General features: G+C 41.2%; 1 protein-coding gene across 4 annotated transcripts in view; it reads right to left on the bottom strand.

Annotated features, from left to right (window-relative positions):
- CHCHD3 (coiled-coil-helix-coiled-coil-helix domain containing 3) overlaps positions 1 to 17,516 on the bottom strand; it is a 158,725-nt gene extending 141,209 nt beyond the window's left edge. For all 4 annotated transcript variants that reach the window (XM_072857182.1, XM_072857199.1, XM_072857206.1 and 1 more), the window contains exons 1-2: positions 17,356 to 17,516; positions 15,332 to 15,419 (exon numbers count right to left, since the gene is read on the bottom strand). In XM_072857182.1, coding sequence (XP_072713283.1) covers positions 15,332 to 15,419; positions 17,356 to 17,439 — 172 coding nt within the window. In that variant the 5' untranslated portion in view covers positions 17,440 to 17,516. The remainder of the gene's footprint in view (positions 1 to 15,331; positions 15,420 to 17,355) is intronic.
- Between the last annotated feature and the right edge of the window lie 2,196 nt (positions 17,517 to 19,712).

The raw sequence follows: 19,712 nt of genomic DNA, 5'->3' as shown, positions 1-19,712 counted from the left end.
AGAAGCAAATCTACAATTAAACTAGGAAAAGACAATAATGATGGAAAAAGAATATGGACAATAATGATGGAAAAGGTATGGGTGCTTGCTGGAAAGAGACACCTTTGTAACCATTCTGCAGCAGATCCACATCCAGTAAGGAGCTTCCCCCATCTGTCCTGAACACATCCTTTTGTGGAAATTTCTAGGAGTGCAACAAAAGTCTTAATGTTCAAATAAAGTAAGCTGCAACATGCATTGCAGGATACATGAGTAGTTATTTTCACTTTGCAAATCAATTCAACAGTACGAAGATAATCTACAATATATAACGCTGGTCAATGGTCGTATCGGGAAACACTGCAATGGTACCATTGTCACCAATCCATTTGCAAATTTTCAGAAAACATGTAAATAAATAAATTATCCTTGAGATATCCATCTCCCTGACTACTTTGGATAAAACTGGTTACTAACTTTTAATGTGATTCTGGGAGAGGGAAGATAAAAACAAGTTATATAAGAGGCCATAATACAATGATACTGTGCAAAAAGCAAGCAGTAAGTGTCTCTGTACAGGCAAAGGTTAATGAAAGAAAGGGAAAAAAAAGTGTTTCACCCAAAGATAACACTCATCAATACATCTGCTGATCCCATTAACCAGATTTCTCAGTGGTTGGAGTTGCATGGAAAGATAAATCAAGATGCCAAATTTCTACATTGCACATTTAAAGCAATCTAACAACTTAGCACTAAATTTTAAAGGGAGTAAAAATTTTCCAGCAGAAGCTCACTATTCAGCAAAAACGTGTAACCATCTCCAAATCAAGTCATGATTTTATTTATCGATGACACGGGCACTGAAACTGTGCACAAAGTCTGAAAGCAATCACTTCACCTAAAATTAGGTACAAAGAAGCCTGCAGTGATAAATAAATGGATCTTTAACAGCTGTTGAGGTTCGCTCAAATCTAATCTCCTGTTCATTCATTCAAGTTATAACAACAGGCTGATCCATGGATGTTTTGTATCAGTGCAGAGAAAACAGTAATTCCAGAATTTGTTTATTCAGCTCAGATGCAAACTATGGCACATTCACTCTCATCACTGCTGACTCGAGAAGGATACAAGGAAAAGTTTAAATCCAACTCAAAAGTATAAGAACCTTTACACAACATTTGTAACGAGGTCCCATAAATGAGAATCCCTGACTAAGAAAGGGGAAGCACAGGAGAATCTGTAAGTACTTTCTTATGTCTTGAGGGTAACAGTTCCAGTTTCCTACATCCCATACAGCAGCGTGTTTATTCTAGAGAATAATCTGAAAGTCAAGTTTTAGTAACAAAGTGACAGAACACTTATTTCATGTAATATTAATGGTAGGACACAAGAAGTCAGATCAGAAATAGTCAGTGTACACATTTCAAATATATGCACCACAAAAGCATCAAGGGCACTTGCACAGGAGCAAGGATTTGTTTCTGTCGAGGAAAGCGGAGGTGACTTACAAAGCACTGTAACGTGTCTTCTTTCAACTTCAGCAAAAACAGTTTTATATTTAATTGCCCACAGACAGCTACAGTATTGTCAACTTTGAAACGTGGTAACTGAAGTATTTTCAGCCCAATATTTAGCACTGTATTACTGCTTGTAATAACTGAAACTGATAGTAAACAATATGAAACTATGCTGTTTATGACTATTTTCATTATTGAGAAGTTCCATAAAAATAAAGGACAAATGCTGAAATGTTTAAAATTCTCACAACAAGAATAATCTAACACTTATATTTTTAATAAGGGGTCATGAGATCTGCTAACAAAAACAATGTTTTCAAATGACTGGTCTCTGAACTGATGTAATACTTACACCATAAGTATTGGTGTAAGTGATGTTACTGATGTAACACTTACTACCAGCTACCACTGATAGCTTTTTAGTGTCATATTTGTTAGCAGTAAGAAAAACAAGATACTACACAAGGATGTAGTGAGTAGCAGTATTGCCAAAAACAAGCAGATCCACTTCCATTCCAGGAATAAACTGCCTTGAGTAGTCACCAAGTAGCACGTTAACCCAGCACGAACGAGCAAATGCAAGAGCTAGTAGCATCTCAAATACTAGAAAGTGAATTCAGGAATTTAATAAAAGGTGCAGGGAAAAAGAAAGAGGCTGTTCTAGCGGGCAAGAGGTCAGATACAAAGATCCTAAGGAGAAAGAGTAATCTGACGGTCAGCAAAGATGCTGCCAGTTAATTCAGAAATATATAAGGTTCACTTTTTCTTCCGAGTAAAACATTCTCTCCTCTCCTCCACACATGACAGAGCAGATTGAAAGGATCCAGTGTGTTCAGAAATCTCTTCAACAGACAGACTGGCACAGAAACAGAAGATTGGTCCTCACTCAAAACTTAGTTGACAAACTGATGTGATATCCGGTGCTGCTTCTCCAAAAATTAGTTTCCTTAGGTTTCTGATTAGCATTGAAGTCACTCTTCTATATAATCACTGCCTTTATTAATTCTTTCTACCAATTTCTGCAGATACTACTTTTTCTACTTAAATTTCAGAATACTCAGTGCCATCCCCCCCATTGAGAAATGTCACTTAGTAACATTAGGGATAATCGAGTCCTTTCTCCTACGATAAGCTGCCTCCTTCTCACCAAAAAAAGAAAGAGAAGAAAAAAACCAAAAGAAGAAAAAAACCAATGTCAAGCATCTTGGATGAACCACTCATCTCAAATCTTTCTGTACAAAGCTCCACAGATCAAGGACAAATAGACACCTTGCACAGGATGGGATGAACCACCATATCTCACCCCTAGCCTAAACGACTAGCTTAGATTAGATGCTTATTTCTCAGATGATTAACATGAGGTGAAATCAAACACAGTTAATGAAGCTAAAAATGAGAATCAGATAAATTGGCTTCATGAAGCATTGTCAGAGGCACACAACAAACCTTGCAATCAAAGGGAAGGAAGAATGCCCTTCCTCTAGTTTTTTAATTTAGATTTCAAAAAACAGGTAGTAATATCTAAAAAATGCAATTTTCAGTCTGGTGTTCCCCAAAATTTTAGTAATATATCTCAACATGAGATCATTGAAAATCAAGGAGTTCAGTACACATGCAAACCAGTCTTGGAAAAAAAATTGTAGCAGTAGCTGAAACTGCATACTTTTCCCCTGAGGCAGAAGAAAAAAAGTCTCTAAGTGGTTACCTCCTGTTTAACTAAAAAACAACTAGTACAAAGCTTTCAAGAAGCAGCACAATACAATATACTTAACCTGCCTGATCTGACAAGTGATGAAGAGTTTTAGTAACACTTCGCTGCAGCCTGAAGATGAAAGAATAAAACAAAGCTTTTCTTTTCATCTTAATGTGATAAACCATACATTTAAAGTATTCTTTAATATCACACTGAAGATTCTCTAACTGGTAAATAAATTTTGATGGAAAGAAAAGTAGCATTCACTTTTAAAACCACAAGGTTTTATTACTTGCAGGTCTCCTTGTCCTGTACAACAATCTCTTACCAGTTCATTGGAGACTTGGTTTAGAAATATTTTGATACGTTCTCTCCTTATAGCAGTTCCTCACTTTTTATTTTATTGAAAGTTGTAGTCAGTGGAGAGATAATTTGGATAACAATATATTTTACTATAAAACCAGAGAGGATGCTATACAGCCGAATGACAATTTTCTTGCATAGTGTTATCAAGACTAATACTGGTGAAAGCAAACAGTTCTAATTTAGTCATTGGTTTTATTTCATTAAAATTACCAATATTTATTTTATTCTTTAAGATAGCAAAATCATTCAAACTGCTCCAAATCACTTCTATTCTAACAACCCTTTAAATTACATACCCTTTTATCTTAGCCAGCTATCTGGTCTTTTTGACCTATAATCCCAGGAAGGTCTCTGAAGGACAAAGAAGAAATGGCTGGGTTTTATTCTGCTGCCCAGACACAGCACGGGCTAGAGAAGTCAAAGGCTGAAATTTCAGGGGAAATACTAAATAGTTCAATGCCTACTACTGTCAATCTTCACATTTAAGTCTCAATACGAACCGAGAACTTGAGCACATGTGAACTGTGATTTCTGCAAGAACATACACAGGAGATTTCTAAGAAGGACCGCAACAAATGTGTCCCAAACAGGCATCTTGCTCTGTCAAATCCTGATTTCTAATAGATAACGTAACTGAAATTAATTTAAAAAAAAAGGGGGGGAGACAAAAAAACATGTTGCCAGATAGATTTTTATTTAACTCTCACATTTAAAAAAAAAAAAAAACCCACACTGTCTTTCCACGAGTCTGCCTCATAAACATTTGATAAATTCTGGCTGCATTTTTGAAAAGTTCAGCCTACAGCTAAGCTCTGTCTATGCTCAAAGGTCTAAAACTTTGCCAGGATTGAACTACAAAACAATTCAGTACTCGGAACTAGTAAAAGGCAATGGCACCAATTCCATGCATAAATGCATAACCGTTTAGTCCTTAAAACTCATTATTACATGCTGGTTTGCAAAGGGCTCCATGAACTGTGCACAATCTCTTTTCCCCAGGTTAATTTTTTTCTCTGTGTTTTTAGAGACAGCTTCCCTGGCTCTCTTAATTAAGCTTACTGCAGCACTATAAATTAACACAAGAATCACATGCCAGCCACCAACAGTTGTTTTTCAACATGATTTTCTGCTAACTACTGGAAGATTATGTTTTAGCATGCACGAATCTTGTGCTTCCACATCAAAAAGCAGGTGGTTCTAACTTTTAACTCACAAACCATTTCTAAGCAAATACTTTGGATATGCTTGTTATACCAGCTACAACAAAAATTGCTTTATATGTGTACCGCACAACTACTCCAAAAGATTTTTAGAGCAAACGTCTGCACTCAGTAAACCCTAATAGAGCACATGCAGGCTTAAGCAGAATAGCATGAAATTTAATTTCAACAAATCCACTAGAGACCAAAAAGCACACAGTACGCGGTACATAAGAATTACCTGTTTCTAAGAATAGATAGAAACAAAAATGACACTTCTAAACTAACACCTATTGAAAGATAAATTCTGCCTATCTGCAAAAAGCCACACACACAGAAAACCATTTGTAAAAGAAAAAAAAATACAAAAGAAGCTGACTATCATCGGAGTGAATTGACCTCGGCCTGAGACCTAGTTACTTACGCATATGAGTAGGACAGGACCTGACACATTCAGTGCTCTTTCTTTAAATTGCATTTGGAATATCAAAAGGTCTCTATCAGTTGTAAAATGAGAACCCCTAAATAAATCAAATGTCCCCCTAATATTTGACAATATTCATGGGATATGGCTTCCTCCCTGACCCGGGGGCGGGGAACAATAAACTACAACCACAAAACACAACTCAATCCCACAAGCTCTCAAAACCCTAATTCCTCCATTTGCAGAACCCTTGCAAGCCTCAGGATTCGTTTCTTTAGTTCCCTTTACAACACTGAATAACAACAAATAAGGCAATAGCGGGAGCAGGAGGAGAGAAGGGGAGGGGAATCATTTACTGCAATTCTAGCCTTAAATGCCTCCCACACACGGACCACTTTTTTATACGAAGTTGAACATGATCATTTCATTACAATGAAAGAAAGAAACAGAGGGAGAGAAGAAGGGAGAGACAGAGAGACGTCTTCTACATTTGGCCTGTCTTCCAACTGCACAATCAAACTTAAACCACATTTCTATCATGTCAAACTCCAGGTTAACATTAACACAAATGTCATTTCTTGGAACATATTTAAGTATCTGTATTTCATGCAGTCCACTACTATACTAAGATATAAATAAGGTATTTCAGAGGGATGGTTGGGTTGGCTTTTTTTAATTGTTATTACTAATTTACCTGTAAAAAGTTCTTTTTTGTTTAGGAAAAAAAACATTAATCCTTCCTTGAACAGCATAAAAAATTATTTCCGTATTAGAGGAAAAAAAAATAATTCTAGTCTACAAAAGCTTGCAGATTGTTTCACTTTGCAACACTTTCCTTCCGAAGATCCAGTCCAGACCACGTGAGCCATGCCTGCGCCGTCCAACTCCATTACTTGCGCAATCAGGCTTAGTCCCTTCCACCACCACCGGTACTTGAACAACCAGTAGTGAAGTTGCTCAAGCAGCTGATTCAGGAAATAAAAACTTAAGTTTGACACAATCTGCAAAGCTGTTCCAAAAGGTGGTCGTCACCAAAAAGGAAAAGTGACGCTATTGCTCCTGTGTGTGCTCCTGCTTCCCTTCTCTGAACACACAAAGTTCAGCTGAGGGAGCTAAGCTGGTACAAAACTCTTCTTGTAGGGTGCTTCTGGATGGTTTAGATCACTGGACACCAAGTTATTATAGGAACAGACATGATCAGATGTGAGAATATTAGATGAGGTTAGTTGTAACATCAGACTACAGCTTTAAAACATGACATTTGCATAAGAACTTCCAACACCTTTTACCATCCATTCTTGTTCTACCTTTGGACATTTGTTTAAAACATCTGTTGTTCCGCAGGATGTATCAGCACTCGAAACGCAACTGAAGTCGGCAGCCCAAAGGCGCAGTCTTGATGACAGCTCAAAAGTGATATTTCAGTGAAGAATCAAAACACTACTTTTGAATTAGCATTACACTGAATTACATTAGCAACAAAAGGAGGGCTGAGGAGAATCTCCATCCTTTATTGGATGCAGGGGGGAAACACAGTGACAAAGGATGAGGAAAGGGCTGAGGTACTTAATGCCTTCTTTGCCTCAGTCTTTAATAGTAAGACCAGTTGTTCTCAGGGTACCCAACCCCTGAGCTGGAAGACAGGGACAGGGAACAGAATGAAGCCCCCAAAATCCAAGGAGAAATGGTTAGTGACCTGCTACACCGCTTAGACACACACACAGGTCTATGGGGCTGGATGGGATCCACCCAAGGGTACTGAGGGAGCTGGTGGAAGTGCTCACCAAGACACTTTGAATCCTTTACCAGCAGTCCTGGCTAACTGGGGAGGTCCCAGCTGACTGGAGGTTAGCAAATGTGATGCCCACCTACAGGAAGGGCTGGAAGGAGCATCCGGGGAACTACAGGCCTGTCAGTCTGACCTCGGTGCCAGGGAAGGTTATGGAGCAGATCATCTTGAGTGCCATCACACGGCACGTCCAGGACAACCAGGTGATCAGGCCCAGTCAGCATGGGTTTATGAAAGGCAGGTCCTGCTTGACTAACCTGATCTCCTTCTATGACAAGGTGACCCACCTAGTGGATGAGGGAAAGGCTGTGGATGTTGTCTACCTAGACTTTAGTAAAGCCTTTGAGACTTTAGTAAAGCCTTTGAGACCATTTCCTACAGCATTCTCCTGGAGAAACTGGCTGCTCATGGCTTGGATGGGTGTACTCTTTGCTGGGTAAAAAACTGGCTGGATGGCCGGGCCCAAAGGGTTGTGGTGAATGGAGTTAAATCCAGCTGGCGGCTGGTCACAAGCGGTGTTCCCCAGGGCTCAGTATTGGGGCCAGTTCTGTTTAATGTCTTTATGAATGATCTGGACGAAGGGATCGAGTGCACCCTCAGTAAGTTTGCAGACAACACCAAATTGGGCAGGAGTGTTGATCTGCTGGAGGGTAGGAAGGCTCTGCAGAGGGATCTGGACAGGCTGGATTGATGGGCTGAGGACAATTGTATGAGGTTCAACAAGGCTCAGTGCAAGGTCCTGCACTTGGGCCACAACAACCCCATGCAACGCTGCAGGCTTGGGGAAGAGTGGCTGGAAAGCTGCCTGGCAGAAAAGGACCTGGGCATGTTGGTTGACAGCTGGCTGAATATGAGCCAGCAGTGTGCCCAGGTGGCCAAGAAGGCCAACAGCATCCTGGCTTGTATCAGGAATAGTGGAACCAGCAGGACGAGGGAAGTGATCATCCCCCTGTACTGGTGAGGCCACACCTCGAATCCTGTGTTCAGTTTTGGGCCCCTCACTCCAAGAAAGACATTGAGGGGCTGGAGCGTGTCCAGAGAAGGGCAACGAAGCTGGGGAAGGGTCTGGAGCACAAGGCTGATGGGGAGCAGCTGAGGGAACTGGGGTTGTTCAGCCTGGAGAAAAGGAGGCTGAGGGGAAACCTTATCGCTCTCTACAACTGCCTGAAAGGAGGTTGTAGAGAGACGGGTGTCGGTCTCTTCTCCCAGGTAACAAGCTATAGGACAAGAGGAAACAGCCTCGAGTTGTGCCAGGGGAGGTCTAGATTGGATATTGGGAAAAATTTATTCACCAAAAGGGTGGTCAAGCACTGGAACAGGCTGCCCAGGGAAGTGGTGGAGTCACCATCCCTGGAGGTATTTAAAAGCCCTGTAGATGTGGTGCTTAGGGACATGGTGTAGTGGTGGACTTGTCAGTGTTAGGTTAACATTTGGACTCACTGATCTTAAAGGTCTTTTCCAACCTAAACAATTCTGTAATTCTATCAGTTGGACAAACACTGGGAATACAGTACAACAGAATATGACAGGCACATCAAGGTTTTTGCATTCCCACCTTAAAAAAATTCTGCTCATAAGTGAGACGAACGTTCACAAGGTTCTAGATGTTCCTCTTATACAATTATGTACCTTTTCCATATTCAACAATCCAAGTCTTTTAAACAATTAAATTAGGGCTTTTAGCCAATTCTCTAGTATTTTCATCATGTCTACCCAACCCGCCATTAATTATGCACTATCTTTTTGATGAGGCTAATACTGTCCTTTAAGGACAGAGTGAACTAAGCCCTCCCACTGCCCTGAACTCCAAATTACTATGAACTAAAACAAAAACAAATGTACAAGTTGCATTATTTGCTAGTTTTTCCTTTTAATTTCAGTATCATTTTACAAGGACATACCCAGCCACCTGAAAGCATTCACAGAACACCCTGCATGTCACTCAGAGTGAGAACTTTAATTTATGCGATACTTGCTTCATCTCCCATGCATAATTCTATCTTCTCTATACCCCTGCAATCCAATGACATAATGTCAGACTCAACTAGAGATTTGCTGTTACAGTGACAGCATTAAAAGTTTGGCATCTTTAGCAGTCTAGTGAGTTACAAGACGTTTCACCTTTTGATAATAAAATACTTCCATCAATAGTGAACCTTTAACCCAAAGAATATCAATATACATCACTGAAAATAAAGTTCTCCAAGAAACTTGGTGACAACTAAGTGGCAATACAGCAAGCCACAGGAGAGCAGGAGTGAGCACTGCAGCATCACATATGAAAGAATACCCAATGCGTGATCTCAATTTGAGCAAGCATCAAAAAACATATACCCTGAGCAGACTATTGCCTGGGTGTCAGAAGCAATGACATCCTGATGAAGCTGTCCTTCTTCTACATGTCAATGTATTACACCATATATCTACTTCCTTTATCAAGGGCAGTAGGATGAACCTTACTCAACAAAACTGCCAAATATTCTTTGGAATATATTCCTGCCATAACAGCTACATTAGAGGCTTCCAAGATTTTTCAGACCAAAAGCCTATCACAAGTCATCAGTATTTCTCACAAATATCTCTGCATCCCTTTGAAAAACATATTTTTTTTTTAATTCCCCCCCCCCCAGAGGTCAGAGGGAAATCAAACCAAAACCACAAGTACACTATTAAAAAACACCCCAATATTATTCTATAAGATGCCAATTGTGGCCTTCCAGGCTACCAGTGGTCCACAGACCAGCTCAGTTTGTTGACTGGAGTTTCCTACTTTATTTATTTCACAGAGGTTTTCAGTACCAGTTACTCTTTAGAAGGAGGTTTTAAAGTTATGTAAAGCTGTACCTAGAAGAGGGCAAAATAAACACTACCAAATGGAGAGATCAAGCCCTCATGGTTGCTGCTACAGGAAGAAAGGTCACTAATCCATGTCAGTGGCTGACAGGAACTGCCTGAGATTTTCAGGTGTCTCACAGCAAACTAAACAGCAGGGAATCAGCCCAGGCATCGCTAAGTCTCTGTTGGTTTCCTCTTCTAAAAATAAGAGGAATTCTACAAAATAAAATCACAGAAACATCAGTTTACTTCATCTTTCAGCTTATGCAAAGAAAAAGTGTTGTTGCAACAAAAAAGTAGATGAAAACAATTAATACATTAAAGGGCACAGAACTAACAGGACTTATTTGCAGAGGATTCTTGATTAACAGGCATAAGTTTAGCCAAACTCTGTAAACTTCCACACACTCATAAAAAGTGAAAATACGAAACAATTCAAAGTTACAAACAATAAAACAGAGCCTCCCACAACATTTATCATGAGGTATCCCAGTTTTACTTTTTTTCATGTAGCATCTGACTATCCATAATTACTGGTACCATCAGTACATGCTGTAATTCTTCAAATAAAAATCTTCCTAAAAGCCAGACAAGGAACGAGGGCAACGACTACGGTGTAAGAGTTCAGCCACATTCTCTTGGGCTGCACGTGGCAAGAGACCATCCTAGGTAGTAACAATGGTCCCTTCTCATGATATAAGGACTAAAAATGCTCTGTTGCACTTGGCAAACTTATTTTTAGACCCTACCGTTAAATCACAGCATCACACAATCATTCAGGTTGGAAGGGGCTTCAGGAAGTCATTTTGTCAAACTCTACTCAAAGCAGGGTCAGCCTTGAGATTCGACCAGATTGCTCAGGGGTTTAGCCACTCACATCTTGAAAACCTTCAAGGATGGAGGCTGCACACCCTCGCTGGGAAACCTCTCCCGATGCCTGACTGGTCTCATCATGACCAAGTTTTTCCTTATTGCCACTCAACCTCTCCCGCTTCAATGTCCACTGTCTCTTGCTGTCATACAATGCATCACCATGAAAAGCCTGTTGCCAGCTTCTCAATAAGCCCCACAGGTATGGGAAGGCTGATATTAGGCCTCCTCAAAGCCTTCTCTGCTCGACCTTGAACAAGCCAAGTTTCCTCAGCGTCTCCTCACAGGGAAGGCACTCCAGTCCCTGACCTTTGCTGAACTTGTTCCAGCTGATCAATGGCTTCTACCGGGGGGCCCAAAACTGGATGCAGTATTCAGGATGTGATCTGTAAAGTGCTGAATAGAAGAGGATAATCACTTCCCTCTATCTACTAGACAGGCTCCTGTTCATACAACCCAGGATGCTCTTAGCTTTCTTTGCCACCTGGGCACAAAGCTGGCTCACACACACCATGCTGCCTGCCAGGATGCTCAGCTCCTTTTCAGCAGTTACTCCTCAGACAGGCAGGCCCCAGCCTGCACTGTCGCAAGACATTGCTCCTTCCTCAGTGCAGGACTTGGCATTTGTCCTTGTTGAATTTCTTGAGGTTTCTGTTGGCTCATTCCTCCAGCCAGTCTAGGTCCCTCTGGAGAGTAACCCTGCTCTTGAGCATATTGACCGTGTCCCTCCAATTTGGGGTGATCGGCATTGAGGAGCGTATACTCCATCTTCTCCTCCAGGACATTGATAAAGCTGTTAAACAGGACAAACTCCTGCAGAACCCCACGTGATACCAGCCTCCAAGTGGAGTATGACCCATTAACCACAATCCTCTGACCCTGACCATCCAACCATTTTTTTGTTTTTGTTTTTTTTTTTAACCTAATTTGTTGTCCAGTCATCCACACTGCAACGCTTTAACTTGGATATAAGAATATTGGGAGAGACAGTGTTGAACACCTTGCTGAAGTTTAGGTAAGTGACACCTACTGCCCTTCCCTCATCCACAAATCCACTCATTTTGTAGTCTGCCTCTGCTTCCACCTCCTGCTGACCTCATTTTTACACTGAAGCTCTATCATGAGCTCCCTGTTTAACCAGACCAGCCTCCTGATATATCAATTAACTTTTCAGAGTACTGGAATGGACCGTTCTTGCATTAGGAAGAGGTTGTCCTTAAGGACCTCACAGCTTTCCTGAGCTTATCCCTCAGAGCTGCCTCTCATGGGATCCCACCAACTAGCTCTCTTCATAAGCTGAAGTTTGCTCTCCTAAAGTTCAGTTAAATCCTGGTTGCATCTCCAACTAGGACCTAATTCTTCAAATACTTATCCCTGTACATCTCAACAATACTTCCTTATATGTTTCCGATTGAGCCAAGATAGCCTGGGCCACTGAAACTCCACCAAAAGACATGGACACCAGCACAACAGAGTACACAATTAAAAGGCATCATTCCACACAAGTGAACAAGGCTAAGAAATACACTTTTCTCCACTGGAAACATGCCACGTCTAACCCAATTTCTGAGGAGGCATCAGCGGTGCTCACTTTATTACACACCTACACAATACATAGTACTTTAAGACACAGGTCCTTTATCAATTTGTTTTCATGAGGACAGTATAGTAACAATAACAGATAATACAGTTAAAAATATAAAAAAAAAGAGAAAAATCCTCTGTAACCTCAGCATAATCTGTTTCTGCAAAGGGAAAAAAATGGCTGTGAGATGCAGAGACTCTCAATAACTTAAGCATTTGTTCTTTTTTTTTCATAACAGACTATTAGCTTTTCAGATATCCACTAAGCTAAAATGAATTAAACCATTCCCTTTGTCTGTTATGACTAAGGCTTTAGGTATAACACACACTCAGAAAAAAAAAAAGTACTTGTCTGACCAAATTACTTTTCATCAATATTGCTTTAGGAATTACAGACATACTTTAAAGATTTTACACTTGTTAAATATTTTAGTGCATTTAATATTACTCAGAAGTCAAAAAACGATCCAAGCAAGCTAGGATGCTTTAAGACATAGTATTTAGATGTCAGATTTCATTGTAAGTGTATGTAATTTCATTTTCGGACCCCAAACTGAAGTCAATAAATTCATCACATATTGGCAAGCAACAAGATACACATTCTTTCACGTAGTCTAATCCATTATTCCTCCACCAAAAGCTATCAAAGACTTGACTTAAAGCAAGGGCTGTTTTTAATAGCTCTTATGTTTCTCCCTCTAGACATCTTTTTTGTTTTTGTAGAAAAGTGTTATTTGCGTAGAAGATATAAATGCAGGCTAACAAACTGTCAAGTTCAAAAGTTGCCCAGCTGGTAATCCAAAAGCCAGGGCCAGCCTCCAAACACCACCATCCTTGGAAAACTCTCTTCAGAAGCAGTGAGTGATCCACTGTCAGAAAAACAAGTCACTATCACCACATTCATAAACAGGAGAGGAGGAGCTGCCTGGAGAGAGGTGTCTCATTAATGGTGCGAGAGGCTTCACCAAGCTCCAGCACTGCTGCATCACAGAAGGAAGATCTCCAGATTTGGGATCCAGCCCCCACAGCCATCAAGAGAGTAGTTCAATATTAAGTGACCAGAGCACTAGCTTTGAAGCAAGTGCCCTTCCTGTAATGACCCCTTATCAGAAAGGCAGACTCTGACAACTTAGATGTAGCTACAAAATAAATAAATAGGTTGACTGTTTTTACAGCATCAAAGAAATTCAATAGTTTGTAATTCTTCATCAAAAGACATTCAGTGAAAGAGGAATGGATGGTATGGTAACATGTACTTAACTATAATGTAATCCTCCTAAATACATATCATTTTAGCAACTGAGGTGTAACACTGATTATACTTGCCTGGGGAAATACAAGTACTTCACCTAAATCAGTAGTTCTTAAAGCAAAAGTACACATAAGGTTTCTCAACCTTGCAAAGGGTCAAGTGATTCATTAAGCCTTTCAATAAATACATACAATTTTTTTAAAAAGCACTATTTCCAACTCAAAGAGAAACAAAACAAAAGGATCAGATATGTACATACTGTGGATTAGCAAAGACTTATGAGATATTACAGGCTTCATCTCTAGTCACCACATCCCAAGTCACAGATGCTTATTCACAAGACTACTTCCATAACCCCGGTTTAAGGATGAAAAAGCAACAAGCACCACCACAAAAGTAGGTAGGATGTGCAAGTATTATTTTACATAAATCCTATACCTAGAATAATTTCTTCACCACAGTAAATACATCTACATAATGAGAAGGCTACTATTTAAAAAGAAAAAAATATGGACAATCTGGCAGTCCACGCATGAAATGACAGCTGTACTCCATACAAACCTTACTTAAGGAAGCACTACGTTCTAAGCAATTTCGTTGAGCAAACTACATCTCACAAGCCAGGTGACAGTTTAAGTAATTTTTAGCACTGATATTTTCCTTGCCTCCACTATGCCACAGTCTTCCTATTCATAAAGTGGAAAAACAAACCTCTAAAACAGCATCATTTGGGAGCCCCAATATTTGTAAAACATCCCGTGTTGGATTTGCCCGACATGGTCAGGTGCTTACATCTGACCTCTTCACCCCGGTATTCCTAGAGGGCAATTCATCTCATCCGCAAGTAGAATTCTCAAATAAACCAGATGAATTGTCCCCAAAAACATCTTTTTCTTTCTACTGCCTACAGAGGGAGCCCAGCTGGATATAGACACATACACCATAGACACCTTCAATTCAGCAGCCTGAAACCAACTTTCTACGCTTCAGCTGAAAGATGCTACATTCTGTTCATTCAAGTCTCGCTGCAAGGCCCGCTACTGCCACAGGACTTGTTTTTAATCAGTGTGTTGAGTTTTGGTGGGATTTTTTTGTAATTATCAAGGCAAAATGCCCTTAGGGAATACTGATGTCATTAATATTTCTGGAGCACTGATAAGAAGCCTTACTTGAACCTTACAGGTTTCACATAGTCGCAAACATAAATCTCATGCTCCAGTCTCTGCCGTTCATTTTCACTCCTTCAGTAGCTACGTTGTGTTCACTGTGCTGAAATATTTTAAATTAGAGTACAGGCTGCCTGGCACAAAGCCTGTTTGATGCATTTGAACAGGCCTCAATAATAAAATATAAAATGTTAAGAAAGCCATCATTTTGAGCCATCGATCTGTATAAACTGTATGCAACTTATTTCCACTATTCCATGATAGGAAAATAGCATATTATTCTTCTCATGTTTGCTTAAGTATATTTCAACAGAAGCTCACTATACTAAAATTTAGTGTTCATTAAGTATGCAAGAATATTCACTTCAGAACTCAATGCATATTTGGAACAGATATTTGCTTCTTCTGTTTTTGTTTTTTTTTTTTTTAAAAGTAAACAGTTGCATTTTACATTTTAATGTCAGTCAGAAGGAAATAAAGACTAATATAACTCCTCTAAAAGCCTACAAACGACTTCCTTCTTCAAAAGGAGATAAGCAAAAAAGTTAATGTCAAAAAAATCATCTCTACGAAATGGCAATGAATTCATTACAATGCTCTGAAAGGCACATTTGATTTTCTTCCTCTCATTAAGAAAACCAGAAAGTGTGGGCCTACCTGCACCAGATGCTGATCGGTGCTGAGACTGCGGTCTTCCACTGGGTGAAGAAGGTTCCTTCATACGATCAATGACACTGTCAGACAGCTGAAAAATACAACCCCCAACACCAACAGAGTCAGACTGCATCTCCTCCTTTATCCCCATTATCCCTCTCTTTCTGCCAAAAATGCAGTAAAGCTTAAAAAAAGAGCACAGAGCCCCAAAATAAGATATGACAGCTGCTAAAATTTTATCAGTAAAGCAAAATAAACTTTGTATTTCCCGTTTTTTGTGGGGTGAGCACTCATCTCTGAGTGCCATCAATCAGGCTGAGCAAGATAATTTTGGCTTTTACAGAACACAAGAAACGGATATGACAAAATACAGGATACAGGGAAAGATAAAGGAAACAACACCCTTTGACACGTTGCTTGTAATTAATCAACCTTCTTGCCTTTCTCAGTTATTTGGATGACAGTCAAATACCATACTGTGCAGGTGCAGGGCACTTCACCCAGGAGGAACTTCATCCTGATAAAGGCCTAAAAGTACTTGTGCAACACAAGTGGTCAGAGCACGTATAGTCAACCACTAAGTTCGTTCTAACGTTGACACGTGCACACACAAAAATACTGTCTCAAATTACGCAGAATCAAACTGAGAATAAGAATAATGCCCAGTTTCAGATCTACTGTAGTCCACAGAAAAAATTAACAGACATTAAAGTCATAACATGAAAGCTTTTGTTTTCCAACTTATAACTTTCTATTGGTTTCCTCAAACATCAACTCTATCACAATATAGACTGAAATTAATTGACTGAAAATTAATTTTAATTAGCAAATTCGTTACTAAGCCTACAGCGGGACATCTCTCACTGGCAGAAATTTGTGTTACAAAGATTTTGCTAAAATCTGTAATCTAATATGGAAGTGTAAAATTTCTTCAGTGTAAGATTTCTTAACCCAATCCTTAAAACTCTCAACTTAACTTCACATAGTTAGCTTTACGTATGTAAACAGTTATGTATATCCCACTTTTGGATGCTCTACTGACTAACATTTATTTAGCAAAGCTACATCTTTCCAGTACCCATGATATAACTCAGTTTTTGTTGACAGTATTTCAAGATCCAGGATACTTTAGAGAAATTCCAATATCCCTTCCCAATATTTAAGTATGGGTCAGAGCGGATGAACTCTGCTGTGAACACTTACATTACTGTCACCTATTTGCCCAAGAGCATTAACTGACCAGAACTGAAAAATATTAGTATGCTGAATTAGGCAGCAGTTACTCTCATGATTCATTCTGCAACACTCCTCCCTAGGAGCAGCAATGAAAGATAATTTATTATCCTTCCCGGTATGAACTACAGTGTCTTCCATTGAAAAATTTCTAAGCCGCAAGACTTCTCAAACTGTCTTGTGTCACAAGCTATCTTCTGGTAGATTACAGGCAATGGCATGTCATAAATAGGGAAAGAAGGGGAATGCTTCTGCAGGTACAGAGGAAGTCGGATATACCACATGTAAGAGAACGGAATATGGGAAAAGGAGGAGCTCTCACATGTAGAGGTCAGGGAAAGACAAAACAAGCTCTTCTAGTTACACATCTTTGCTACAACTGTTCTGCTGCCCGTCTTTGGAAACCAGGCTGGGGGCAAGGCTCCCCGATGACAGCTTCCTATTCACGGCGTGCTTCTTGCCACGGCAGACGCCTCCAGACCGCACCTGAGCACCACGGCTCTCGCCGGTCCCCCTAAAAGACCCAACTGAAAAAGCTAGCCGGGGGTGGGAAAGGGATGGAGGTCACTGCGGGAGAAGGGATGGAAACGGAGGAGAGCAACCGCGAGGCGTGAGGGGACGGAGCTGCAGGGGCAGGGGCAGGTGCCTGCGGCGTAGAGGCAGAAAAAGACGAGAGAGGGACCGGGGCGGGCCGAGCTCGGGGCAGCCCGGGGCGAGCCAGGCCCCGAGAGTCCCTGCGGGTCCCGGCGAGAACCCCAGGCCCGGGGGAAGCCCCGGGGGAGCCCCGCTCTCACCCGCACGCCCTTCACCACCGTGATGTTCTCATTCTCATCCGCCTCGAAGGTGACGCGCCGGGTGCTGCTCCCGCCGCCGCCCATCTTCGCCCGGCGCCACCAGGCCGCGGCCAGGGACAGCCCCAAGGAGACTCGCTGTCCCCGCTGCCAGCCCACCCCGCAACAACATCGCCTTTCATTGGCCCGCCGCTCGCCCCACCCCGCCCCTCGTCCGTAGAAACCTACTTCCTATTGGCTGCGGGGCCGTAGCCATGGAAACCGCGCACCTCCGCTGGAGAGCGGCGAGGTAACCGGAAAGGGTGCGGAAACTTTTTCGGTTTAAACTTCACGGGGCCGCAGACTACAAGTCCCAGGAAGCTTAGCGCCAGGAGGCGGGGGGGCAGGAGCGCTGCGCAAGCGCACCGCCCGCTGGGTAGTGTAGTTCTCTCCATCCCCGGGCTGTGCTTTGGCTGCGGGGCCGCACTGAGCGCGGGAAGTGTCGTCCCTCATGGCCCGTTGCGCTCTCCCGGGACACAGCTCCGCTCTGAGGGGACTTTGGGGATCCCCCCCCAGCTCTCCTTGTCCCCATGGGACTGAGGGGGGGGTGTGCTCCTGCCCTCCCTCAGCGAGGCCACGCTAATGGCGCGGTGGGGGGTGAGTGCCTCAGGCTTCTGCTGGAGCTCTGGGCCTGAGCTGATGCCTCATCCCCTTTTCCACATCACAACGGCATAAAATTACCATTAGCATAGCCCCTTTGGGCATGTAATTTTCTTTCCAAGAGATGAATAACGTTAATAACGCATAATACGCTTTCTTTTCGGCCTACTATAATAAACTGCATCTGGATGTGGCTGTTCTGCGAGTAAAATCCCCCCTGTAGATCCCACGGCCTATCTTGATGGCCAGAATTGCAGAGGTGCGTGCTGGGAAGACGTCTGAAAGGAGAAAAAGGGTGTTCTTTAGTGTATAATGTCAGAAAAAGTATTGCATTCTGGATGCCAATGGTGTCAGACACATCTTTGAATTTCTCTAGCCTAAGTATGAGGGAAGAAGTACCTTTATACTTCTTAGAGTATAAAGAGTATAGAGTATAAAGTATAGAGTATAAAGTATAAAGAGTATAAAGAGTATAGAGCTGGAATATATGAATAAACATTATTTTGTCTCTCCTGCCATCTGGCCTTTTCGCTTGTTTTACCCAATGAAGCCCCAGTCTTCTGCTGGGACTTCTTGACACTGGTGCCATACAAATAATAATAATAACCGTGATATTTGGGAAAATTTATCTTTTCTTTTTCCCCCTTCCAAGTCCTTCATCTGCTTGGCTCAAGGAAGGATAGCCTATTTGTACCGAAGTGACACCGAAGCCTTCCACTCCCCTCCAAGAAATTTGTCCCAAAGTGTTTACACAATGATCACAACGGATTATTGCAGCTTGTGTCAACTGACGCATTTCATTTCTCTGAATCGATGCAAACATCATGTTGGTTGCATCAACAGAACTGCTCACATGTCCTTGATATATTTTCAAGCAATTTTTATTTGGATGTAAAGTGTCTGTCAGCCAACATTTCAGCAGTATCTGCCTTCCTTGGGGCTTAAGATATTGCTGAAGCGTTGGCTGATAGCCACTTTACTACCAAATAAAAATTGCTTGAAAATATATCAAGGACATATGAGCTGTTCTCTTGAGGTATGTGACGTGATGTTTATGCCTGTTTTTATAGATGTTAAACCAGTTTCTATGAGGGGGCACTATGAAGAATTCAACATCCTGGTAACTATGTTTTTAAGGGAATAAATGGACTGTGCATCTATCTGTCGATACTGTGTGAGCACCAACAAACTGAAGGTATTGAATTTTCTTTTTTTCCACACTGGGAATGTTTTTAGGGAGTCAAATTGTATTTATGCAGTTAGTGACGTAACTGTTGTGGAAATGCCCATCTCCAAATCAGAAGCAGCTCTTCTAATATATTTTTCCTCTGTTGGGAGAGTTCTGAGAAAATACTCTTGTCTTGCTGAACAGAAAGATTTATATTTAGGAATGAAGGTTTTAACAACAGCTATTTTCTACCAAGGTTTTTTATGATTGTTTTGTATGACTTGAAATTACAGAACACTGTAACATATGCATAGATTTAGGAGGGGGGAAAAGAACAAATGGGCAGAATTACATCTCAAAAGTGCTTTGGGTCATTTTGATGTGCCTGTAAGGTTCACTCACTGTAGAAAGAGCAGGACTGAGGTACCCCAGAATTTATGGCTCCCCTATAATAGGTGGAAATGAAAGACTGTTCGCTGCAGGCCAGGGCTATCTATATGTCAGAAGCTTTTCTCTGTGGACTGTCAAACCTATTTGAGAGCTCTTTCAAGGA

Source organism: Ciconia boyciana, chromosome 1, assembly GCF_034638445.1.
Source record: "Ciconia boyciana chromosome 1, ASM3463844v1, whole genome shotgun sequence".
Taxonomy (NCBI): Eukaryota; Metazoa; Chordata; class Aves; order Ciconiiformes; family Ciconiidae; genus Ciconia; species Ciconia boyciana.
The sequence above is the reverse complement of the archived record's forward strand: the minus strand, read 5'-3'. Positions and strand labels throughout refer to the sequence as shown.